The sequence below is a fragment of the Aythya fuligula genome, chromosome 1 (assembly GCF_009819795.1).
Source record: "Aythya fuligula isolate bAytFul2 chromosome 1, bAytFul2.pri, whole genome shotgun sequence".
In the NCBI taxonomy this organism is placed as follows: Eukaryota; Metazoa; Chordata; class Aves; order Anseriformes; family Anatidae; genus Aythya; species Aythya fuligula.
The window spans coordinates 186,881,151-186,901,588 of NC_045559.1; the positions used below are offsets into that span (position 1 = coordinate 186,881,151).

The following is a 20,438-nucleotide window of genomic DNA, read 5'->3' on the forward strand; positions in this document are numbered from 1 at the left end:
TCAAGTGAGTAAAAGAAAACTTCATGGTTTTGTTAAGAATCATCTGAGATAGCAAAATACACTTTTCATCTTAATAAAGTGATTGACCTTGGGAACAAGAAGGTAGCAGTTAATAGCATAACTCTAGACTTAGCAAGCTTTCTGTCACTCGCAAATTATAATTATTTGGGCAAGCTTTGGGGTTATGGCTGAGGCAACATGCAGAAAACATGCTGAAAGAGTGAGTGAAAGTTGCATTTCAGACTGGGACTTTTTAAGTGAAGGCTACCAGGCATCTATCTAGGAATTACTGCTGTTCTGTGTTTTTGATTTGGATGAGAGCTCACTTATAAGATTTATAGAAATCCTCCCGTTGACAAAGATTGCAGAAATCATGAAAAATGTAATTGAAACGATCCAAAGAATTTGGAAAGTGTTCAAAATATTGTGAATTTCATCCCGTCAAAATAAATCCAAAGTAGTGCATCAGGAAACCGATTAGATACATATTTAAAGAGCAGTAACTGCCCAAAGAGCACTATTTATGGAATGCTGCTAAAGAAAATTGTGGGGTTATTTTGGTATTTGGTGTTGGGGGTTTAGCAGTGGCCAAATGTTGGGTCCTGCAGTAGATGTATGACTCCTAAAAAGATTTGGACAACCTGGAAGAAATACAGATGAGAGCATTTGGAAAGATAATAGGTTTGGAAATCTCTGAGAAAAGTTGAGAAAACTGAGTTTATTTGGCTAGGAAAGAAAAAAATTATGTGGGCACATACGAACATGTATGTTCTGGTACTGAAAACCTCTTAAGAAAAACACAGAATTGGAACTGAGACTGTGATCACGGATTTTTATGTGCAAGCAAGCAATAGTAGAAAATAAAAATGGTTTAACACACAACAAATGTGATTATGGTTAGCACCAAATCTTTTAAACTCTTGTTAATCTTGTCCCTCTCTTGTTGAAGAGGGACATACACCCAGCAGTTCTAGGATCTCCTTCATAGGGCATTTTAAAAAAAACTGCTGTTCTAGATCACAGAGACATACATTTCATATTAATTGCAGAGAGTTTTCATAATGGATTGCTTTTCCACTTTTTCTCCCAACCAATTACTTGAAGAGACACTGATGGTGCACTTATTCAACTTTTTGGAGTGTTTTGAAGAGACATGAAGTCATACATCATTACTCAACCTCTTGAAGTTTGTGTAACCCCTTCAAAGTAATCTTTTACCTTGCTGTGTTGGAAACCAGAGTTGTTTACACAAAGTGCAAATCCCTGGATTAGTTTTCTTATGAGCCTTCTTAAAAGTATACTATAAAATCAAGTTGAAGAGTCTGGGTCTGAGGAAAAGATTAATAAAGAAGTACACAGTGAACTCTGGGGAAGTGATATTTCTATAAATAATTAATAGCTAAAAGCCATTTCAGAAAGATTGGTGCCCTACTGAGTTCATTATTAAAGTAGTCGCTGGAACTTTCAAAAGCTCTTAAAGTTGCCCTTCAAGGTTTGTTTAGGTTTCTGTCTTTCTGGAGTTGAGTTCATTTTATGATAAAAAAAAAAAAAAAAAAAAAAAAAAGCGGATGGCAAATATTGTGAAGATTTGCTTTCCAGTGGAAATATGACACTATTCACTGGGCAACTATCTACAGCAGTGGAGTGTTTACAGATATGAGAAGATATGAAGCACTTTTAAGGACATTCTTTTAGCAAGTGTTAGCCCCATGAAACTCAAACATACTTTAGCAATAGTATTTACATTTAGTAGCATTTTAAAGAACAGTGGAGGAAATAGTTGCATACATTGCTTAGTAACATTTTGAGATACATATATGTTTTTTATAGATATGTAAAATATATAAATACAGATTGCTTTGTTTAGTTGTACATATTTTTGTTCTCATATCTTACATTTCCTTTTTTTTCCCCCCAGGATTGCAGTACTGGTGCTATGTTTGATAGGAATAGATAAAACTGAATGTATCACTTCCATAAATACAGGCTAAAGGACCTGACTGAAATGCTGTTCAAACACAGTGGGAGATTCTCCTGTCTAAAAAAAGCTCGTAGTCAAACCAGAGAAGGATGAGAGAGGAGTCCTGTTTATCTCCCTTACTAGGAGTTGGCAGTTAGACTGAGTGGGGACAACAAAGCAGTTTCTTCAAGTTCATATTGCATTTTATTGCAGAATCAGGATTAGAATCGTGATCCCCTATATCCCTGTCTGGAATGGCTCTGGCAGAAGGTAGTAAATGAGCATTATTGTAAAACATTAGCTATTTTATGTTCCAGTGTAGGTACAGATAATTTACATGATTAAGATGTACTGGCAAATAATATTTTGCAGCTACAGCATTATTAAAAATATTTCTTATATTTTTTGTAAGAGCTTATTTTAAGTTCATGATGTTTCTTTTAAAATAACGGGGCAGTACTTAAAATTTGGTTTAATTGATAAAGTATAATAGAAACCTTGGGCTTCAAGGTGAATCTGTACCCAAAGGAAAGCGTGGTGACCTGATTCTGGTTATCTGGGGCTTAAGAAGTTTTAAAACTTAGGCAGTGCTAAAAGTTATTCACTGGTAATAGAGTGGTGTGTGTGTTTGTGTACGGAGTTATGTGTTAGAGCAGTAAGGACTCTTGGAAATTCTCTTGATGGCACACATTTTTTTCTGTTTTACTTTTCAAACTAGTTAAAATGTTTACAGGTAACACTGTCTCTCAGTGTGTCCAAATAAGATCATAATATATCAGTTTTCATATCTCTGTGTCCTTTAATCAATGTTTTAAGGATCATGGAGCAATGTATATCATAAATACAACTTTTTGATGTTGGTATTCTTTGTTGTCTCCTATGTCCCCCTTCCCCCAGTCCCTTTGCAAGGAGGAGAGAAGAGGGTGAAGAGGAAGTAGTTTCAAATGATTTTGCTATAGCAGCTCAAATGCATTAATAGTTTATAAATGAAAGTGAAATGTTTTTCTTTAATTTAAGTAATTCAGAGACCATATGGTATATATCTAGAATCACCTAAGTGGTTAATTGCATGTTAAATTCCTTTCCTCTTCCCTAGTGTAAACAACTGCAAAAATATTTACATTCCCTGCCTTGCTAGATTTATTTATCATTTTATAATAAAAACACAGAAGTGTTATAAATTGAATTCTTAATCTCTTGCTTGACTTGCTTTCTAAAATGTCAGCAATGTCTCTGGGTTGGTTTACTTTGTGCTCTCTCCCACTCCTAGCACAGAAATGCACCACTCTGAAAAACTGTGGAGTAGTGACATTAAGCAAGTTAGGGGGGGCAGTATAAAATGTGGTTTCTTGGAATTAACTTTCTGTTATTCTAAACAAGATTAGAAACTGCAGCTAAGGAAGTGGCCTTAAAACTTTTTATTGGATTTTTTTATTATTGTGAAACTCTAGAATGATGATGATGTAATTCTATAAAACTTAGAGGAGTTCAGGCCAAAAATACAGAAAGAAGGTTGACCAAACAGGCAGATGCATACCTTTTGAAACAATCGTCACTCAGTAGGGTTTCATCAGAGGTAGCCCCTGGCACAGAGAGTTTGCAACATCTGCACCCCAAAACTCATTAAATTGTTTCTTCAAGTGAGAATGAGTTGAGAATGTCTTCAAAGCACACTGCAAGCTTATGTAACCAATAGGGGAAGAAATCCTGTGATTTGTTTCAGAATCAAATTCTTTAAGCTATAAAATGTATGTGATAATCCTTTTCTCATGTCATAAGTAAATTAGTAGCTTAAAGAGAAAGGTGGAAAAAATAAAAAAAAATGAGCAAAGAAGACATTCAGTAAGGGGCAGTCATTCAAGTAGGTTAGCACGTTACTTCTGGAAGTCATGGGTTTGAGTGAAAGAGACTTCAATTTTCTCTACTTGATGAATGGTGGTTGTTGCATCAAGGTGTCTGGTCCTTGTGGTGAAACCTCCTGAGTATCTTGCTTGTGTTTTGAGAAGGGGGATATTGAACTTCCACCTGGGATAGAATACAGGTTTGAAGACTGTGACAATGCAAAGTGTAGTCAAAGGTAAATAGTGAGACCAGATCTGCTGGTCATGAGGTAATACCGTTTTTTATTTTGCTAAAAGCGTGCTTTTCCACTGATATTTTAAAACAATATCTGTACAGCTAGTGCATCAGAATGGGAAATGTGTAAAGGTGGATGTGCAGCGTCTGATCGTATCTGTACCACACCATGAATTTACTGGTTTTGTGTGCTGAAAAGTGGCCGTGGAGTTCTTGCTCCGTAAACTGCAGCTCTCTGGGTTCTTCATGTGTATAGCTAGCCAGGAGAGGGAAGGGGTTGTCCCGCTCCACTCTCAGCTTGTGTGGCCTCTCCTCAAGTACTGCATGCAGTTTTGGCACCACAGTCTAGGAAGGACATAAAACTATCAGAAAGTGTTCAAAGGAGGGCTACAAAGATGGTGAAGAATCTAGAGGGCAAGACATATGAGGAGCAGCTGAGGTCCCTTGGTTTGCTCAGCCCCGAGCAGAGCAGGCTGAGGGAAGGCCTCATGGCGGCCTGCAGCTCCCTCACGAGGGGAGCGGAGGGGCAGGCGCTGAGCTCTGCTCTCTGGGGACAGCGACAGGACCCGAGGGAACGGCATGGAGCTGGGACAGGGGAGGGTCAGGCTGGGGGTTAGGGAAAGGGTCTGCACCCAGAGGGTGGTCGGGCACTGGGACAGGCTCCCCAGGGCAGTGGTCATGGCACTGAGATTTCCGGAGTTCAAGAAGTGCTTGAACAACGCTCTGAGACATAAGGTCTGATTTTGGGGTGGCCCTGTGTGGAGCCAGGAGTTGGACTCGATCCTTGCGTGTCCCTTCCAACTCAGGATATTCTGTTCTATTCAACTCCAGCTCCCACTGGAAGGAGTGGCTGACATTGCCGCAGGAGTGCCAGTGCTCACTCTGTGTGCTTGTTGGCCTGCCAGAAGCGGGTTGTCCTAGAATCCCACTAGATGACAAACCTTGCTTCTCAGCAGAGGGAAATAGCTTGTACTGATTTCCATACTAATTGCTGTTCTTTTCTGGCTCACGAGTTACCAGAGCCTGCAGCTTCTTTGTGATTCTCAAGAGTTTTCCACCCATGCTGATAGCCAAGTTCAAGGGCATTAGGAACAGTAATATCAGCTTACTGCCAGAGCCAGGGGTTCTCCACCCAGTAGCCCCTGAGATAAGTTGGCTGCTCCTCCGTTGAGTTTCCTGCCAGAATAAGAATTTAATTAAGAAAGGGGATGGGGGTGGCACCGAATCATCGCCATCATATATTGTTTCTCATGGAAACTGTTCAACAACTTGCTCCTTGATGTAATTACTGTAGCACGCATTTTGTAATTTGAAGACTTAAATGTTGTAAATACTTTTCTTAATTTAGTGTTGGGTCTTTTCAGGTCCTCACTTGTGATTTTAGTTTTAAGATGCAAAGTAAAGTGGACTTAAATATACTTTGGAAGAGCTGAAGTCACAACACAAGCTGCTGAAGAGCATTTTGAAAAGTCCAAGCACTAGTCAAGAATTTCTGTAGTTTGCTCTTCCTTTTCAAAGGAAATAAGAGGATTTTATACCATTTATACCATGTAATTAGTGGAGTCCATGAATAATGATTACCCACAGTCAAGCAAAAACTAGATTATTGTGTAGTGAGTTACCTGTAGTTTTTTGCTTTCAGTTTTGTCTTTTTAGGATCACATCTGAATTCCTGTATGAATTGATGTTTGTGGTAATCTTAACACTTGTAAATTTAGAAATCAAATGATTGAATCTTTAATTAGCTTATGTAGTCTTCAAACCAGTTTATGTTAGCTGATCCTACCATGTTGTTAAAAGGAATGAAGTGGCATAACTTTTAAATAGAAGCTAAAAGTAGTAGTAAATTATTTATTTTCTCCAAGAGCAGTAGTCCTATCCCCATCCAAAGGCAAAAAGATAAATATTCCTGTCCCCTGACTACAAAGGCAGCCTTTGTGACTAGTTTGGGCAAGGCTCCTCGTCTGAGGTAGCTAAAGGAAAACGACCTGAATCTTACCCAAAGAATGTATCCTACAAGTACTTTACTTAAAATTCCTGAGAAGGTGTAATGTATCAGTATGGCACGTGTATCAGTGAGGTATTTTTGTTTGTTACAGGAAGAAATGGAAAGGCTTCACACATTGGAAGCATTTCAGACGTGGTTATAAGGGAAGATTGATAATGTTGGTGAAGAAAAGGCCCTTTTAATAATTGCAGTGGATCAGTCGCACACCTTTATTTCAGCCTGTTGTGTTGGATAAAAAGCAGGCATGAACATGACCCATGAATGGCATATTATCATACCCCATGGGCTATGCTGTAAAATGCACACAGTTTTATAAACTCCTGGAATGGGTTCATGGAACTTTTTGAAGTAGGTGATTACTCAGAGTCTTCATTAACTTTCTAACTGTGTACCAAAAATGTAACATTTAATAAGGAGAGTGCCCTAGTTCTACATGTCTAGCTTTTATCCTTTCCAAAAGGGAAATTGATACGTCAGGATTTTTATATATATGAAGAAGTCATTCAGCTATACAAATAACACAGTTAAGAAATTAAGACATTTTTCATCTATAGGTAGTTTTAATAAAACAGAATTTTATGCTAAAAGGTGAATCATGTAGTTTTAAATACCTTTACAGTGCTGTGATTATTTTTTATTGTTCATAGAACTTCTTAAAAGAGTACTAGTCTATACGTATCAACAAGACTAAGTGCTGGGTCCTGCACTTGGGTCATAATGTGCCAGGGTAGTTTTAGACTGGATATTAGAAATAATTTCTTTATGCAGAGGGTGGTCAAGCACTGGAATGGGCTGCCAGGGAAGTGTCCCCGGGAGGTATTTAAGTGACTTGTGCATGTGGCACTAGGGATATGGTTTAGTGATGGGACTTGGTAGGTCAGGTTGATGGTTGGACTTGATGATCTTGAAGGTCTTTTCCAACCTAGATGATTCAATTATTTACTTGGGCTTTTTGCATGTTTGTTACATATATCTTAATCTCATCTGTATAAATTTTTTAACAGTTTTTTAATGCAGGCGGGTAACTCCTTGTGGGGGCAGAGGGAGCACCTTAATGTTTAAATATTTGTTTACAGGTAACAAAGTCCAATTTGGAAAAGTTAATTACTAGAACATTATCAAATAGGAAAATATACTTGAGTAATGTAATAGATAATGGGTAATGGTGAATATTGAAAATACAGAATGAAGGGATTGAGAGCGTCTGATCAAAAATTTTGTGTGAGGACTGAAAAAAAGTTAAGAACAGGGAATGATGACATCCTAGAGCATTTTGTACTCTGGAGTGTGGAGAAAATCTGCGCTGATTATGAAAACATTTAAAAATCAAATATAGACTTCAAACCTCACTAGGAAATGGTGTGTTCATAATCTGATTTCCTGGATTGTTGTTTGCAATATGAATAAAATCTCAGTTGCACAATTCCTTTGAAGACTGAAGTTATCTTATATTACTCTAGGTATTTAAAAGTGTGTTCCTTTTGTACTCCCAATGAAGGGAGAGTTGTCTGTACTATACCTGTCTTAGGCATCTATCTCAATACAGATTAACTCATCCCATTTTCTCTCTCTCCCTCTTTATTTTAATACCACTTTGTCGCCGATGAATTTTTGAATTCTCAGCTTCATCATATCTGAGAGCCTTCCCAAATGCAGAGAGTTGAGTAACACATTAGCATGCTTTGCTGTATCCCTTCCTTTTATGTTTTGAAAGGAAGTGATGTGAAGTCTCTTACTTAAATAACCTAGCAAAGACAAAGTCAAGTAAATTTTTGTGTAGACAGAGGGAACTGAGTCCTGTTTTAGGTGCACTCTCTGAAATGAGCTTTTGGTTTTGGACAGGCTGCTAAGAAGCTGTTTTCCTTGCTTGCTTGTGATAGTTTCAATAAACCTTATGAGTGGAGTAGCTGATCAGGCTACTCCATCATCAGCCCATCAGAGGTGAAGATGAGCTCTTTTAGGCCCAGAGAATTAAATGTCTTAGAAATAGCACAGGGTCTTACTTATACCAGGATATTCCGTAGAGATACAGTGTAAGGGAAGGCAAGATGAGCAATGTAATCTGGGCTGTTGAAAAAGACACTGTGCTAGTTACAGCTTATATGATGCATTAAAATCATTCCTTTCTGAATGGAGCGATATTCTTGTATATGCCAAGCTCATGGAAAGTATTTTCCTTTGTAGCAGAAAAAGCAACTTGGATCTTTCACTGAACAGATCGATTTGGGAATTACTTAAATTTCTGGGTAGATGAAACAAGTTCATCATTAAAGCTTTTCACATGCCTGCAAGAGTTATACTCTCAAGTCAAAACTTTGAATCCTCAGTTTGAAAACTTAGTATGGAATAAAATAAAAACTGACGTGATTTTCCTGTAAGCTCTCTGGTCTGTTTCAAACTGTGCTGTTAGTTTAGTGATTATGGTTATAATTAAGGGACTAGTTAGAAAAACTGGAGGCAGTAAGTATAAACACGGCAACCATGATACTTTTCAGAGCAAACTGGAGAATCTGTATCCAAGCTGACTGTTTTTGTATGTTTGCATTCTGGTGAAATATGGTACAGTTGGAGTTTACTTTAAAGAAAAAAAACAAATATCAGTCATTCTTAGGCATTTGCATCATGCCACAAAGCCCACAGGAAAATTGAGGACTGGGGACATCTTTCATCTCCCCTAAAAGTTAGGCTTCTGCTTTAAACTAGTTTAAACTAGGCTGCTTGTAGAGTCTAGGTTGGGTCACCTGTAGCAAAGTCCATGTATTTTGGACACCTGCATTAGGGTGGAGGAAACCACCTTTGGATGGCTGAACTGCAGCTGACTGAGAACTTTTTTGTGAGTGCTCCTGAGAAAAGAGAGCCAACAGCTTTGTTTCTCATCAAGGAGATGGCCATGGATCATGGATGATGGTCATGGATCATCATAGATCATGATGATCTGGATAATAGGCTGCTGTTTGCTACCTTTTTTAAGGTAAAAAAAGACTGATTAAAAGCCAAATAGTTTATTTTTCCATACTCTTGGTTGCTGTTCTTTTAAAAATATACATACATCTTTGTCTTGGCAAATGGAGAGCAACATGATGATTGTCGCTTTCTTGAATAAAGAAAAGTAGTTTATTTAATCTGCCAGGAGTCAAGACATTGTTACTTACAGTGTGAAGAAGAATTTCAGCCAAAGGTAAATACCTCTAAAAAAAACCTGCTAATACCCCCTCACTTTTCTCTTTGGCTGCCTCAGAATTTCAGCCATCAGGTTTAGGATAAGAAAACAAGCATATGACAGGCTATGGGTTTAAATATAAAACATCTGTTAGGCTACTTTACTGTTTATCTTCCAGTTCCTCTTTAAAATTCTGTTTTCTATAGTACCTAAAAAAAAAATCTTGACACCAGTCATATCACAATAATATTAAGACCTTTGTCTTCAAATAGGAGGACAAATAAGATATGGGAGCTGACTCCTCTTTGGTTTCCTCAGAGAGCCAAAAGGGCAGGAGTAAGTTTCTCACTCCTTCAACTCTAGATTCATCATCTTCAGTTAAAAGCAAAAAAAAAAAAATGTAAGCCTGTAGGGAAACAGTCTCTTTTCAGCCTCCACAGGGCTGTGAGAAATCTCATAAAAGTTGGCTCTGCTTTGGGCAGAGGTTGGACCAGATGACCTCTGGAGGTCTCTCTCAATCTAAACTACTCTGCTGCAGTCAAGGAAAGAGGGGGAAAAAATGTACTTATTTATGTGAAAGTAAGGCTGATACTTCTGATTGTATCTCCTAAGAAAACATAAGAAAATAGTTGACACCAAAGCGGATTATAAAAGAAGTCCACCATCACTGGAATGAGTCATAAAGTAACAATATAAAAATGAATAAGAATATAATTACAGATGGTAATCTGCTATGTACATACATTTGAGAATGTGGAAACAAATCTGTGAACAATGACATTGTGTATGGATGTAATTCATCTACCTATGAGGCTTTTGGCATATGGTAGGCTGTATTTTGCATGGTATTAAATACAAATTCCTATGATCGTTGTTTTTTTTTGTGGCAAATATTTTTAGATGTAACTTTTCTAAGTGTGATACTGCTATTATCTGCATGGAAAATGGTAAAATGTGGCATTACGTGTAATATGGTGATTATGTTTTCTTTTTGAGACCAGTAGAGCAACATGGATTTTATCACATTTGGCCACATTTTTTATTTCTTGTTTTTCTTTCCTTCTGACCCTATTTATGTATAATTTCAATGATGATAATCAGCATATTGGATATACAGTATTTAGCTTGGAAAATGCTTTGTATAGTAAAGGATGTGTTCATTCTGGGATTTCTGGTTGTGGTTGCTTTTTTTTTTTCTTTTTTCAACCATTCCATATTGTAACACTAACAGATTTTTTTCCATCATACTTAGGAAAACACAGAATAATTTAAAGAATTTAAAAGATTGCTTCTGTTCTGTTTTTGTTCTCTTCTTACAGGCCTGGCATCTGAGATTCAGTCATCTTGTGGGCTATGGTGCCAAATACTATTCCTACCTCATGTCCAGGGCTGTTGCCTCCATGGTGTGGAAACAGTGTTTTGCTCAAGACCCGTTTGATAGGTAAAAACAGAGAAACTTATTTTCAGTGATGATTGAAATGGTGAAGTGTTGTGCCACTTGCTTGTGGAAAGCAAGAAGCAAATGTTATACCCGGGGCAACGTAGGTTGATGGGCTTTTTTAACGCCAAATAGTTTTTAGCCTTTTTGTTTAAGAGTATAACTAAATAGGAAATAGCCATAGATATAAAATGTACTTTGGGACGTGTTCATTGATGCAAAGAATTTGTGTCTATGTTTTAAAATACAGGTGTGCCCATTGGGAGGCACTGAAATCCATATTTAGATGTAATTAGAGAACTTGACTTTCATAGGTGCCTAATTACTTGTAATTTTCTATTGAAATCAAAAGCAACTGCAGGTGTTAAACAAGCCTCATGTCACCAACTTCAAAGCTAAGTACAGCTGTTCTACTCATTTTGCTTTGTGAAATTAAAAGGTAAATTGTGACATCAAAAATTTTAACTGTTCTTACGGCTTAGGTAATTGTCCGGAGTGTTGTAGCAGAGTAACTTTTCCCCTTGGAGCAATGAAGGTTAAAATGTCGTCCACAGTTTAACTTCCATAAACATCAATGCATATTCATATGTATAAATTTTGCCTAGTTCAGTTAATTAAAGTATAATTTTAAATGTAATTTGAATTTGAGGAATCAACATGGGATCAAGGCAGTCATTATTTCAGGGTGGAAGATTTCATTTAGTCTCTGTCTCTGAGTTATGCAGAGATCCTAGAAGCAAATACGACAAAGCTGGACAGGTTGCATTTGCAGATTACTCTAACATCTGTGTTTCTCCAGGGCGATGGGTGAGCGGTATCGTCGAGAGATGCTGGCACACGGTGGTGGAAAAGAGCCCATACTTATGGTTCAAGGTAGAAAAAAACTGTTTGATTCCCTTGATCAAGGAAGAAATACCTTAGCTTTATTTCCCAATCTGGTCTTTCTAGTTTCATTTTGGTTTTTATTGGATTTGTGAAAGAAAACTTGTTCATTTATTTTGTTAAGTGGACCGGTTGTCAACTTTGTGTCTGGTCGTCAACTTGGTGTCATGGTCAGTTGAACCCTTGTGATCCACAGGACAAAACCTACACAGAGGTACTTGGGATGAAGTGTTGGAAGAGGTTGTATTACAAAGCAGTCTAAAGAATTGAAAATAAGTACATCATATTTGAAAGAAAATAGATTATAGTTTTTAGATACAAAAAATGCATGATTTTTACGTACATTAAATTTCGTAAATCTACTTATTTTGTACACAAGAACTTGAACTTTTTATAGCATCATCAACATAGCTTTTATTATATTAGTACTTTCAATAGACATTCTTGTGAAATGGAAGTCTGAAGGTTGTAATAAAGAAACATGGTTCATAATTCCTCTCAGTACTACATTTACTTCTTGAGTATGGAAAACAACTTTTAAAAATAACTAATGGCTGTAGAAAACATACTATACTTAATATATTTTAAAAAAGGTCAGGAAAATTAAAAAAAAGTTTGAGAAACTACTACTTTTATCTCAGATCTGTCAATGAGATCGGGATAAAGACTTCCGCTGTTATGTTGCAGTATTCAACAATTTTTCATTAGTGTCACTATTCCTGCTCAGAGCACTTGTTAAGGACTTCATCTGAGGAGCATCTTTCAGTTTGCTCTGAAGTTGTTAATATTATGAATATTAATTCATCAGCCACTGATCACTTCAGCTTGGATGACTGGAAATTGCATTTTTTTTAAAGACAAGTAATACGGTGGTAATGCGTCTGTATTTCACCATGAACTCAACAGTTTCACAGCTAGAACATTCAGTTCTTTGACCTATCTCTTTGTCTTTGAGGCCATAACCTCAGAACTCCTTAGACTCATCATATATTAGGCAACTGTATATCTTTAGAGTAGTCTTATTTTTATTTCTGACCTACAATTTTATTTTTCCTTCAGCATAAGTCTACATCTTTTAAACTTGCCTTTCTTTACTGCTGTTGAAGAGTGTGTTTGTAACCTAACTTTAAAAGCTGCAGCTTGAGTATGGGCTAAGTAGTTGCAAGACAAGAACTTACATCTTCACAAGCAAATCCAGTTAATATTGTAGGTCATATCATAGAAGAAGAAAGAATATTTTAAAATGCCAGTTATGTTTGTTATCTTTTCTGTTTCATATTTTTGGGGCATATTTTTAATTGTTGAGCATTATTGGAGTCTTATTGGAATGCCCAAGAGGCTATGCTGAAGTTGATGGCAATGTGCTCCTTTTAATCAAATATTATTTGAATGAAATGTGCAAACACATCTGTGGGTGGACATACATAAAAATCTATGGACGTACTGCTGGCTTTCCCCCTTGCATATGGGCGAATACACTTGAACATGGTACCATCAGCTTGGGGTTGAAAGTATGTATCAGTTATTTTTGCACAAAATTTGTTACTGAAATTGATCCGAAGAAGTGGCATTATAGGTTTTTTTTTTTTTAAGTTTAAAGGAAATCTGAGTATGATGAAAGGCACAGTCAAATCACACAAATAAGTTTAACTGTCTTGTAATGCAATAATCAGATGTTTTAGGCATTTCAGTATTTGTATTACTCATGCTTAAAGTCCTCAGCTCATTTAGTGCAGATAGTTCATCACTGAGTGCTCAGTATCAGTGGTGAATGATGAAGTGACAGCTGTGCAATCTGGTGTTTGAAGAAGAGAGTGAGCCATGTTTAAGGAATAACTGTGCAAGTTAATGTTAATGGTAGAATAATTGAATCCTTTGTGATGTGACCAAAGAAACCTATGTATGGAAGATATGCAGTTTGATTTTTTTTTCATTTTTTTCTTTAAATCAGTAAGTTCTTAAATCACTAAACAGAATAGTGACTTTACTATAGTGTGTCACTATTAAGACTAGTAACTGTAGTGCTCCTGCTGGTATGTCTGTTCAGATGTAAAGGAGAACCAGGCAGCAATAACTCCTTTGCATCAGCTTTAAGACAGCGGATGTTTTCAAGCTGTTTTCACTTTTGTATTCTGATTTTTTTCAATATTACTTTAGACAGAAATTTAAAAAGATATTCAAGATCATAACATGATTAGAAAAGGGCCTTTATTAATTGTCAGTGTCCTTGCCTGTGCACATTGTGATGTTCATTTGTAGACAGTGTGAAACTTAAACAAGCAAGCTTGAGTTACTCCCTGAAAATTGAAATTCAGGTGACTCAGGCCTTTTGACAAGTTAATAATTTGATTGCTTGTTTTGGATTATGTGAGATTAAATCACAGAACACAAATGATGGAAAAGCTTATTGTATGTTTACACTCAAACACTCCACATCTATTAGAAGAATTGAGAATTTAAGGAGAAAATTAAGAACAGCTACTTGTTCTTTAATTTGTTTAGGTTGCCATTTCAATCAGCATTTTTTCCTTTTTATTCATTATGGATATTCTATAATACTTGATTTCCATCTTTTCTTGATTTTCATCAGTTACAATGCCACGCTCCCATAGCAGATGACCAGACTCCTGACTAAAGACAAATTGTACTGGGTGTAGCAGCTTGTTGGTTTTATTATTTTCCAGTGAAACACTTCAGATTTTGTGCTCAGTAGTACCCTATTTAAAAGAAAGAAAGAAACAAACAAACAAAAAAAACCACAACACAGTTCTATATTTTTTTCTGATTTTTATTTAACTTTAATAAAGGCATGCACTTGTTCAAGCCTGACTTCTGTATGTGGCCTCACCCTTGAAGTGTTTCCTTATCCAATTGTGAAGTTAGCCATATTCATTGATGGTTTGATAGCAGATAACTTCACAAGCACATTTCATTTATTCCGTTTCTTTATTATGATTTTCTTCTCAGAAGCTCTCTATTGTCTTTCTTTTGTGCTTGGATATGACCCTAGCTTTTCATCTTTCTCCCACACAACTCTATAGATGTACTGATTAGGGAAGATAAAGGATCTGACCTGCCATCCAGTGCAGTCAGTGACAAGATTCATGTTTGGGCTAGTCTTTCATTAGAAAACACAATATACTTTTTGGAGTTTGGGTTTGATTCTATTGGCACCTGTTCCCATTAAAAAAAAAAAATCAGCTCAAAGGCTTTTTGAAACCTTTTAAAGCATTTTCTGAAGTGACCCCTTTTATGTTACCCCTTTGATAATACAAAAATAGTCACAAATACGCATAGCAGAAGTAATAAAAAAAAAAAAAAAAGTGGAAAACTCTTTGTCCAAGAGGTTTTCTTCTTTTCTTTAAGGAGAAAATGCAGTTTGAGATGAACACGATGTCTCTGTCCTTGTGGGATGGCCACATGGCTCTCCTTCACTGGATTGCATGGCATTAGGGTTTCCAAACTCCTTCAAAGATAGGTAACCCAGGTCGCTTCCAGGTCCAGCTGCAGGTCTGAACAAGACTTAGGTGTGCACCATCCCTCCCCCTCTCCCTTGGCACTCCCTGGCTGGAAAGAAACCCAGGTGCATAGGCAGAAAGTGAATTGCAGAGTGGAAAAAGTACAGGGCTGGATGATTTGGGTACTGAAAGCATGGAACAGACTCTGGAGCGTGCTTGTCCTGCTGCTTTTGTGCAGGCAGATTGCCCTTTGGGTCTCTGAAGAAGCCCATGTGGAAAATCCACATGCGGTTGTGTACTTGATTGATCAATGCTGCATTGTTTTGCAGATAGTCATACTCAGTTGTGTGCATATGTAGTAATCAAGCTGCCTAAATCTGTAAATAAACATGCATTTGCTCCAGTGTAGTTTGAAAATTTGTTTTTCCATGCCTCAAATTGTACTTGATAGAATACTTATGATTTGAAGAGGCTGTAAAGATCTTCAGATAATGATTTTGTCTCTTTGAAAGTACAAAACCCATGCATAAATCCTGAAAGGTGGTGTGAGTGGCAACGTATGTTAACTCAAAATACACGGACCCAAAATAATTAGTGTTCCAAAGGGGCAGAGGCCAAATTCTGCCACAGGCTTTATTCTTCTCCCAATTTCCAGTGATTGTAGGTTACAGCTAACCATCTCTCAAAAGGGTGTGGTTAACCACAGCGCTGTAATGTGAAAGAAAACTTCAAAGCAGGGAAGATAAGCTATGCAGTTGCCTTAGGCTTGGGAGAGACTGAGCTGAAATAGGAGGGCTGAATGTATAAAACACACTCCTAGATTTTAAAACTGCAACCATCAGACGTTGTGGACATCTTACTAAATCATTTAGACCGAAGTGCTGAGCACATACTGATCCTACTTTGATATATTTTAATGGAGTTTAAAGGGAGACGTGGACCATTCTCAGCACAGCTGGGTAGAGTAAGAGGTTAAAACACGGAAATACCATCAGTGTCTGTTTCTTATGGAGTTGTCTGCTCTGAAATCTGTAGTTATTTATTTCATAAGGGCATGCTTATTTTACTGCAGAAGTTCTTCACTGATGACCTCAGTTACTCTTCGTCCTTCCCTTTCAAAAGCAAATTCTGCTGGTGTCTGCTTTTGATGTCAGTGATGGGAAAATAGCAATGCAGTAGACCGCTAATGCAAGAAATCTGAAATCTGTTTGTATTATCAACAGCTGGAACTACTGGGTACGAGGTCATTTGACATCACTATTGCCAGAAAGGCTTTGAATTCTCCTACTTAATTAAAACAAACCATGTGGAGACTAACTAAATATAGTTTGCAGCAAGTTTTGAGTGAGATTTGGTAAGACTGTGTTTGGCTGCATGTCCGACTGTATTGTAGTTAATTATGATTCTTTTACTCAGTTTGTAATATCCAGGGATGGAACGGTTTTCTTGTGTTTTGCTAACTTTATACAAGAGGGACATTAAATCTGCTCAAAGATAATCCCAGCAGCAGTTTTGTCTCTTCCCATACCTCAGAACTGAGCATTATGTAATGTTAACCTTTCTTCTTTTGTGACATATTGATAATCGGGGCTTTAAGAATTCTTCACAGTAAAATAAATTTTAGAGTGTCAAGAGAATTAGCTAAATGTCATCCAGCCAAACTGGTTTTTACAAACTTAATATTTGAAGGTTTGGTTTTATTTTTTTTTTTTTTTTTTTTTTTTTAATGTATTTTGGGGTTTGCAGAGGTGGAGGTTGTGTGAATTGTGGCCATTTTTATACTTCAATGAAAAATACTGCCTAGACAGCGCTACTGTCATCCCTCCATATTGGTAGAAAAGGGCATACTGGCTGTAGAAAAATGGTTCTTTTATAGAACATCTTAAAAATTGAAAGGCTCATATAATCATTTAGGTTGGAAAAGAGCTTCAAGATCATCAGGTCCAACCATCAACCTGACCTACCGCATCTCATCACTAGACCGTGTATATCCCTTAGAGTCATGTCCACACATCTCTTAAATACCTCCAGGGAAGAAATCATTTCACCTAACTTCACATTTTTATACCTAAGCTGGTCATCTAGGTTTCTTTTTTGGGCTGTGGGAAAAAAATAGATGCTTCATAGGCACAATTCATCTCATTATAAAGTAGACCTCTGAAAGAGATCAGATGCTTGGCAGTCATGAACTTCTTTTTACCGTTCAGTTTCTAGAAATAGAGCCAATTAGTTGAGATGTAAATGTCTGAGGTAAAATGATGCCAAAAAAAAAAAAAAGGCAAAATGATTTGCACTGTTGGGACTGGACCACTTCATCTCCATGAAGGATGAAGCTCCAGTAGTCGTGCACGTCAATCTGTGTTCCAGTGAGTTGCCATCTGCATCGCTTCCTTAAGGCATTCTCTCCACTTTTGAGCAAACTGCAGGAAAATACTATGGGTTTAAACTGTTTATCTCTGTTAAGGCTGCTGGGGAGCAAAGATATGTGTCCCCCAGCCACCCCAGTCAGGAACCCAGGAGAGTGAGCCTGCAGTGCTCTGGGGAGCACAGGTTAGCAGCTGGTATGGGACACATCTGTTTCTCAGCCCTGCGTGTTGCTTGTGATCTTTCATTGTGAACTGGAAGAAATTCCACAGCAATTTTACTACCATTAGAGCAGATGACGAGTTTACCGAGCGCTTAGAGATATTTATTCTGTTCTCTTTCATTTTGAAAATCGCTTGATGCAGACTTCAGTTAGCAGCATTTCAATCAACCTATATCTAGTATGAGATTTGTCTTCCTCTGAGTGCTCAGTGTTAACCTACTGGGTCGTGGCAGTTGGTGTTGACATTCGCAACGTGTTTAAAACAGATCGAAATGGGATTCTGTGAGGTGTCAGCAAGAAAATTCCTTCAGTTGCTCAAACAACACTACCTCGAGCCGGTCTGTTTCCTGGTGGGTTTTGAATCATTGTGCTTTAGTAAAAGATTCCGGTCTTTTAGCAGCAGGCAATTATAATTTCCACTGAAAGCAAATATTGTTGAGGATGTGAAAGAATATAAAATTATGTACCGTAGGTACGCTGATCAGAAAGGGTAGAACAAGGTTATATTTACATTGGCAGTTGTCAGAAAGAACAGAAAGAACAGAACACATCAAAGAAGTACGAAGATTAAATTCTACGTTATTTGGCAGCCATACTGTTTTTTTTTCCCCTGCTACAAGTAATGCAGTAAATTTCCATATATAATCTTGAAAATGTTAATAACAGTGAAAAGCCCCAACACTAATGTAATATTTGTTACAAAGAAACATATGAAAATAATTTACATGAGATATTCCTGTGCTCTCTGAAAACTGGGATGCTGGGGAGGAAGGTGTGAGATTTTTGGTTGGTCTGCTTGTAGAATTAGCTGACAGAATACTTGAACATGATTCTTCATTGTGCTCATTTCCCTGTCTGTTATTCCATAGCCATATAACACAGCTAACATACTAGTGAATATTCCTAATAAAAGGTAAATCCTTGTACTGTAAAAAAGCAAACTACGACTGCAGCACACTGAAAGTGTGATGTGTTTGGGTATGTTTCATGCCTGGTGATGTATTTCAGAGATGTTTGTACTTCAAAAACTAAATGCAATGTTTTTAAGGCGTGTAGTACTTTGAGAAAGCATGTTGTTTTTTCTGGCTGTACCAGGCTAGAGACTCAGTAGATAAGGCTTTAGATCCTTCTCAATCAACGTTTCCTTCCAGCCATTTGGAAATGACTGCATCTAGCCTGTGTCTTGGTTACATTCCTTTACAACAGATATAATTCTCAACCTAGGCAAGATTGTAGTGATAAAAAAAAAAAAAGTTCACAATCTTAAACCTGTCAATTCTGTGATAACATGTAATAGGTAGCTTGAATAAATTAATTACTGCCTGTATGGTATAATTGCATTTATTTCTTGACAAACACAGTAACCCTTTCTGTCATGTTGTGACATTAAAAGCTCGTTAGTTTATCATTGGCTAATCTTTTGAGGTGTTCTTGCTAACAGTCTGTTGTCTTGGTTTTATAGGTATGCTTCAGAAATCGCCTTCAGTTGAAGATTTTGTGGATGCCCTTGTTTCAGACTTAGACCAGGACTTCGAAACTTTTATCACGGACTCATAAAAGTATTGAACAGAACTGAATTATTTTACGGAAGATTACATACATCTTAATTGTGGTTACAATGTTGTTGTGACTGGTTTTGCTTCTTGGTGAGCACTTGTACATGTTTGAATATCCGTGTTGGTGGAAGAGTAATAAATTATCTCATTGGATCACCTGGTTTCATTTATGAAGATGATGGGATGATGGCTTTCCATTCCACAGGAGCACAGAATTTGAGAATATAATATGTACCAGTAAAAAAATTGATCTTGTAGAAACAGATGGTTAAATGGGAAGTGAATTTCATCCTCAGGGTGGGTGGAGCAGTGCAAACAGTCTTTGAGTAGACAAAGTGGTTCAGTGTTAGCACATAACTGTCAAGTGTCATGACCCATAACTGTGTGCATGGGTCCTTCTCACACGTGCCTGGGTATTCTTTAACCTTTTTTAACTGTTGTTCCTTGTGGGAGTTCTGCACTGGGGAATAGAAAATTGTGTTCTCAATGGAGAAGAGAAATTGGAAAGAACGTTGCAGTGGAAAACTAGAAATGATTTGAGATAGAGAACAAAAAGATGGGAAAAGAAAAGCTGTAGTCATACAGGTATGTGAAGGAAAAAGTTAGGATGGGAAGGAAAGAAACACCTTGCAACATGAAAACGAGAAAGGAGGTAAAGAGGAAGCCCATAAATGTTTCCCAGTGGAAGATGACATGGAAAGTAGTCATGCTGTGATGATCCAATAGGTATGTGCATGGCCACGTTTGCAAGTAAAAATAGTATCATTTTGTTATACAAAGCCATCGAACAGGTCTTCTGTAGGGTTGGAGCAGGTGCACAAAGTTGTTGGGAGGAAGAATGGAGTTTGCAAGGTGCCACAGAACTGGTATTGCTATTGAATTCATAGTGTCTACAATACCCAGCCAAGTTATAACTTCTTGTTCCTAGGCTTACCTTGTGCAGATCTGCCACTGAGCTTCAGTACGCACGCATCAGGAAGAGCGCAGTTGTTTTCTGAGAAGTTAACTGTGTGCTTAACATTAACTGTGTGCTTTTGTCCTTCTACCTTTTTATTTTGTTCCATAGTGGTCATTTGGGTTAGTGTACGTTATGTTAAGGGCTTTACTGGATGAAGTATATGGTGAGTATGGATTTGCAGGCATTTTGGTGATTCCACTGCAGGGAACATACTGTGGAAATAAGTTGGCAAAATGTGCTGCTTAGCTGGGGCCTGAATCTGTTCCTGCATCTTTGTCCACATGGATTTTCCATTTCATGAGTGGACAAGGGTTGGGAAGCGGTCAAAAGGCAGGTCTGGGGGTACAAAACTCAC

The 20,438-nt window shown here is 37.4% G+C and overlaps 1 protein-coding gene across 1 annotated transcript in view; it reads left to right on the plus strand.

Moving 5' to 3' along the window:
- MIPEP (mitochondrial intermediate peptidase) overlaps positions 1-19,278 on the plus strand; it is a 72,326-nt gene extending 53,048 nt beyond the window's left edge. The window contains exons 17-19 of the mRNA XM_032190758.1: positions 10,524-10,645; positions 11,442-11,515; positions 19,032-19,278. Coding sequence (XP_032046649.1) covers positions 10,524-10,645; positions 11,442-11,515; positions 19,032-19,126 — 291 coding nt within the window. The 3' untranslated portion in view covers positions 19,127-19,278. The remainder of the gene's footprint in view (positions 1-10,523; positions 10,646-11,441; positions 11,516-19,031) is intronic.
- The last annotated feature ends 1,160 nt before the right edge of the window (positions 19,279-20,438 follow it).